The sequence below is a fragment of the Ostrea edulis genome, chromosome 1, assembly GCF_947568905.1.
Source record: "Ostrea edulis chromosome 1, xbOstEdul1.1, whole genome shotgun sequence".
Classification (NCBI taxonomy): domain Eukaryota; kingdom Metazoa; phylum Mollusca; class Bivalvia; order Ostreida; family Ostreidae; genus Ostrea; species Ostrea edulis.
The window spans coordinates 24,143,201-24,149,715 of record NC_079164.1 but is presented as its reverse complement, the minus strand read 5'-3'; the positions used below and the strand labels follow the sequence as shown (position 1 = coordinate 24,149,715).

At 36.9% G+C, this 6,515-nt stretch overlaps 1 protein-coding gene across 3 annotated transcripts; it reads right to left on the bottom strand.

Moving 5' to 3' along the window:
• Positions 1 to 6,515, bottom strand: LOC125663762 (uncharacterized). 3 transcript variants are annotated; one of them, XM_048896111.2, is made up of 8 exons: positions 6,430 to 6,515; positions 4,989 to 5,510; positions 4,308 to 4,826; positions 3,757 to 4,225; positions 2,976 to 3,638; positions 2,169 to 2,743; positions 1,394 to 1,611; positions 1 to 1,067 (listed from the first exon to the last, which is right to left on the bottom strand). In XM_048896111.2, the coding sequence occupies exons 2-8, from the start codon at positions 5,487 to 5,489 to the stop codon at positions 944 to 946; spliced, it is 3,069 nt and encodes a 1,022-aa protein (XP_048752068.2). In that variant the 5' UTR covers positions 5,490 to 5,510; positions 6,430 to 6,515; the 3' UTR covers positions 1 to 943. The 3 variants fall into 3 exon arrangements, with proteins under 3 accessions (XP_048752068.2, XP_048752070.2, XP_048752069.2); XM_048896113.2 differs by having other exon boundaries at positions 5,972 to 6,456; XM_048896112.2 differs by having other exon boundaries at positions 4,989 to 6,455.

Sequence of the window (6,515 nt, the reverse complement as noted above, 5' to 3'; positions counted from 1 at the left end):
TAATAAACAGAACTTTATATTCAGTAGCTGCAGAGGAAAAGTCGATTTTTTTATGAGTTAATCAAAACATAGAGGCTATTTGGGTTCACACAGAAAATCTCTTTGGTATCACTTTGTAACAAACAAGGTCACTTCATGAAGCAGTTCTGAAGAGGAAAGTATTTTTGTCTCTGTCAATCAAAAATCATGGTGGACTTGCTACTGAAATAAAAGCACTATTTCTGAAACAATTAGGGAATATTTATGTCAAGTATGGTGGCCAAGTATGCATCCATTCTGGAGAAGATTAAGTTGTAAACACCGATGACAGACGATGGACACCAATAATGGCACCAGCTTACTCTGGCATTTGGCCAGACAGGAAGTCTTTAACGGGGATTAACAGGTATAGCTAAATGATATATGCATATAACAAGTAAAGTTCTTATTGGATAAAACAAAATTACACCAACATGAATGTTTCATTGAATAAATTATTGTGCAACTACAGACAGGAAAACGGCACTATAATTATTTTCAAAAACCTTAATCATATGAAATAACATCTAAATAAATTGATTTTATAAAATAACACCTAAATAACTTCATTATATGAAATAACATCTATAAGTTATTTAATTATATCAAATAACACCTAAATAACTTGATTATATGAGATAACACCTCAGTAACTTAATCATATGAAATAAAATCCAAATAACTTCATCATATGTAATGACATCAAAATACTTAATATCATATGAAATAACATCAAAATACTTAATATCATGAAATAACATCAAAATACTTAATATCATATGAAATAACATCAAAATACTTAATAGCATATGAAATAACATCAAATAACATCGAATTAACAGCTAAATATTTAATCATATGAAATAACAGCTAAATATTTAATCATATGAAATAACAGCTAAGTATACCCCCACGATGAAACGCTCTAGTTTTGAAAGCGGGAGAACTCCAGATATTCCTTGGGAGTTTTGCTGCTTTCTTTGGTAACACCTTTGGCGTACAGTTGATCCAGAACTAGGTCTAGGTAAGTACTGTCGGGGTAACCATTTCTACAATGTTAAAAGAAACCATTAAATCGATTTTCAGTACAGTAACAAACTCATCTATAAGACTGACACATCACTGGGTATTGTTGAATACTTTCTTCACGTTTCTCCATGTCTATGTTGCCCCAAGAGTACTCTCGAGGCTAAATGATCAATACAGTGGGATATCTTTACAATGTAATTTTTTCTCTTTACATTTTGAGCTGTTTAATTCGTTCAGGCAATTCAAAAAGGTGTAGCCATTAAAAATATTTTACACTGAAGAAAAAATACGAAGATACGAAAGAATTTATAACCGCTGAAAAGCGAGTATCAGGATGGCGACGAACTTTTTAACACCTCCTTCCCAGCTGGTTTTGTGATGGACGCCATTCCACACAATGCTTCCTTCGGTTGATTTGGTAGCAGACGGAAGAACAGTGAACAAAAGTCGTCTGCTAAAGGCGACATTAAGAAGGCGCGTCACCAACTGTCCTTTGGGAGTGTTTGGGACGTATGCTTTACGGGTGATACTAGCATATTCATTCCCGGGCGAAGGATGTGAAGACTGAAAGGTAAAACACAATTTTAGTTATCGATGACATAGGCTATACCGAGGCTTCTATCTACTGCAAATACAAATACTGTAAGTGGTTTTAATTTCGCGGTGCTAAAAGTTCGTGGTTTTTTCATAGTGGTCTAATTGCGGTGGTTTTAATTTCACGGAATTCAAATTTTCAAAACGTATTATGTCACACTTGCAAAATTATTGCGGTTGTTTTAATTTCGTGGAAAAATTCCAGACCGCAAACATAGCGAAATTAAAACCATCGCAATCATTTCCCCATTTACAGTACATTATTTCTTGTACATTATGGAGCAATGTGTGCTTTTCATGTATCATAATTATATCCTTTGTGGGACTACACTGGAATTGAACTTGACCGTATCGAGCACCCGACAATAAAAATTGTACACATATTTAATGAACCGTAATATCAAAAAATATAAATCTTGTTCAGATTGACGAAAGATATCGTAATATTTGCTTTGAACTTCGGTTTGAATTAAAAGTACCGCAGATATTACTATTAATCAAGATAAAATAAAAAGAATTATATTTACCATTTGATAACCTTCATTAAATGTGTATGTTATCACAATGGTTCCGTCAGACTGTTCATAGCCAGGAAGTTTTCTTGGATTCTTTATAATTCCCATGGTTCCAAACGGCTGATCGCCTTTAAAGGGTTCATACGTCTTGCCGCATGTTGGACATTTCGGATGATATAAAAATTGACGATCAATGCATCTGGTGCAAAAGACGTGGCCACATTTGTGTAGCGTTTTAGGATTTACTAGCTTTTCTGAACAAATGTCGCAGCATTCTACCTTTATGTCTGGAGACGTCGGATGTTTTACGCTAGTTGTTCCCTTTCGCGACAAGTGACAAGAAGAGCATATCGTAGGGTTTGATGTTGGTCTTGCATCACGGGAGTGAATCCGGCAATCGGATTTAGAAGTCTCTCTGGCGCGGAAGCCTGCGTCTGTTAGCGCTCTTCTTAAAGTGTTAAAAATGGGTACGGATACCACAACAACTGAGACGTCCTTCAATGGACACTTTCCCTTTTCTAAACCCTTCAGAACGCCAACAAGGCATTTTGCGCAAGTCTCGTTGATATCATTAAAAGTTGGAAGACCTACAAAATGCAAAATTTAATCAAAATTGAATATTCTTTTTGAAATAAGGGCATATCATCCAAGCTCTTGTAAACATAATTATGATTCTTTTTCGGGTCTATTAATGAAACATTCTTTCCAAAACTCTATAGCAAATGTATGAAAAGCGTCGAATCCTACAATACAAGTAAGTAAATTGCCTAATGAATTTAAAACCAATCTACTCTAAATAATGATTAGTAGAAATCTCACCTGCTCCAAGAAGGGGGCACACTAGTTTCTTCAGCTTATGTTTTTCAGCCTCTTCGAACACATTCCTAATTGTTTGCGTCAATTCCTGCTCAAATTGATATAGGGATTCAGCCTTATCTTTCCTTGGGCATACAACATGTAGAATGTACTCCCACGGCACTGTGATCTCTTGTTTCACTCGGATTACTTTACCAAAAGAATAAATTTCTCGTGTTATAACACTGGTCATCTCTTGCTCCATATTTCCAAGTCTCTCGGATATTGCTCGAGCAATTTGCCCCTTGGACTTGCAGTGCTTGTCCTGTGGGCATACTATAGCTGAACCTTCACAAGAAGCAATATTTCCAACCTTCAAAGAAAGACTTGTAGTGTCGGTTACATCGAAAATCATGCTCTCTCCATCTTTCTCACCATTGGGCGGACTTCCGCTTCGACCCTTTCCACTACTGTCATTTAATGATGGCCTCGGAGGTGTTGCTTTCGTGGGATCGATTTTCGATTCAAAGTGTTTCTCAAACGTTGATTTAATAAGACTGACCATTTGACGGTCTATGGAAACGAAATGGATTTCTCGAAGACTTGCATCAGGAAACAGTCTACCGAAGGACACGATTGCTTTGTAATATTGTTCTGTACATTTTTCCTTGGGAACACCAAATATCCCTATATGATATGAATATATGAGATAGATTTAACAGAAACGCGTATTACTTGGAAAGAACATTCTGAACAATGTTACAATACTACTAATTAATAATAAATATTATTCTTTTATTTTTACCAGAACTGATGGCTGGAATAGCCAATGATTTCAGCTTTAATTTGTTCGCCATTCTGAAGGTGACTTCCACCGCCTCTTGAAGATCGCTGAAACAGTATCTTTTTTCTTTCTGTTTGTAGTCTTCCCATGTAGGACCCACGGTGTGAATAACGTACTTGTAAGGTAGTTTTCCTGCTGACGTCACACAACAAGTCCCGACTGACAATGAACCATGGTTTTTTATGTAGGCCTTGCTCTCCTTCCCAAATTCTGCACCAGCTGCTTCTGTGATGGCTTTAGCTACTCCTCCTGCATGGACAAGATCTGTATTGGCGGCATTAACTATACACTCTACTGGTAAGCGTGTAATGTCTCCTGAGTATACTTTGACGATTATTCCTTCTGCTGTTTTCATTTCGCTTGTTTCGACTTCAGTGTTTCCCTCGTCCACGGCGTACAAATCATTGTCAGTTTTGCGTATCTCTTTTCTCTACATTGTAAAATATGAAAAAATATATATAATCCGATTAAATTTCTATATTTGTGGAAATTCTGAAATCATAAAACCTTACGAATTTACTCCCTTGAGCAGGTCCTTCCTCAGCATCTGCCTGTTTGTGAGACTTTGATTTATACTCTGGAAGCTTAGTGCCGTTCTCTATAAATAACTGTATAGTCTCGAAGTTCGATGACACATCCGACCTCAATCCCGTTATCCACACAGCAGACGAATCTTTCTCCCACAAACAACTCACGTTTCCGTATGATGCCGGAAGTTTTTCTTTCGTGTTTTCGTCATAACGGATAACTTTTATGGCTTTACAATCTATCGTTGATGTTATATGCACTAACATGTTAATCGCTTCAACCACGATGGCTCCTAATTGATGGACATCAGCTTTTGATGACGTTTGGTCCCGGAAAATTTGAATTTTAGCCGCCTTTACAATTTTGTCAATGGAATGTTCAGCAGAGACAAAATGAAGTTTTGGACGAGAAATGAACGGAGATGCTTCAATGATTAAACAGGATCTATGGACCATGTTGTCAAATGTGATGGCTATTCGAATGTCTGCCCATTCATTTTCGGTCTAGTGAAATACAAAATACATGCTTATTTTTTTTTTTATACTAGTAGTGTCTTTCATACTTTTAGAACTCTGTTACACAAGATATGTATACTTAATTACTTGCGTTTTTTTCCACTGAAGAAGATGCGTACAATAAAACATTGATTTATACGGAAGACTTACTTTAAATGACACATCCTCGGGCACATTCCAGAGAGATGGGTGTTGACTTTGGACAGTGCTGTATGCCTCGTTCACATCTTCCTGTGCACCACTCAACCAATAACAAGTCTTCTCTTCGTCCCAAGTGACCATGACGTTTTGTAAGGACATCTTCTTGAAATCGATTTTCCCAAATTTTGTCGGTATCAAAATTGGACGTGTGTCATATCTGGTAACAAACCCAGACATGACATTATATAAACTGTTGCCAATGCAATAAAGAGATCTTGGTATTTTCCCTGAAACATACGACACATCGATTTGTTTTCCATCAAACTCCAAAATGTAGCCACGCATCTGTAGCACGCTCTGTAAAGTTGATATCTCCCTGGTGAAGATGAATTGCATGATGGGAGGGGGAAGCCATGGCGAAAAATCAAAGCTGTTTTCTTTGTCGGTGAAGAGGGGGTTGCTGTTGTGTACCTTTATCTGAAGCTTAAAGCCTACCCAGGAAGATTTCATGCTTAGCGTCTATGTTTGTAGCTGTCCTCGAACAATTTGAAATGAATAATAGATAAACATTGCACATATTACACACAATTTTCAAGTAACGTGACAAAACTTATGACCTATAATTTTTATTACCCTGTGCATCAGTACTCATGCAAATGTATCAAAATAAAGTATTACATTGATAGACTATGTAATGCTCATGTTAGCTATACCAGGAATCAAAATTATAGGGAAATCTTTTTAGTATTGAATCTTATAAGCATATTCGAAAATAAAGCCCCGTTCACATGCCCTGATTTACTCACGGGATGCAAATTCTGTATATATGCAAAATCTGCACCCGGGTGTAAATAATCCGCTATCTTTATCAAACTTGGAGAATCATTGCCAGTTGACCCTAATTTGTTAAGTACCATGTGAACAAATATACTTTTACACACGGGTGCAAATTTTGCATATCAGCGCATGTGAACGGGGCTTAAGACACGTACAATTCTGAATATGGTATCAATACAAAGTCAACTATCTCGTGAAGATTCGGGTTAGAATAGGTCCTCAGTACCCCTTGCTTGTTGTAAAAGGCGACTAAATGGGGCGGTCCTTCGGATGAGACCACAAAAACCAAAGTAGGTGTTGCACGATGAAGATCACTCCCTGCTGAAGGCCGTAAGCACCGAACATAGACCCAAATCTTGCAGCCCTTCACCGTCAATTGTGATTTATCCATATGAGTGAAAAATTATCGAGTGGGACGTTAAACAATATACAATCAATCAATTAACTGGACTCTTGGCCTTCAACTTCGATAAGGAAGTACGAGACAGTAAATATAGAGTTCCATTCAATAGAGCAATAGTGAATCGATGTACAGTTTTACCACATGTATTTACATAACTTAACAAACTTCAAATCAGTGTAAATTTCAGCTTGGTGCAGATATCATACATACCTTCTGTCTGCTTTGGGTTCCTGCAGGAAAATGTTTTAAAAAAAATATTCTAGAGTGGTATGATGTGTTTAGATAAGGAAGGATAT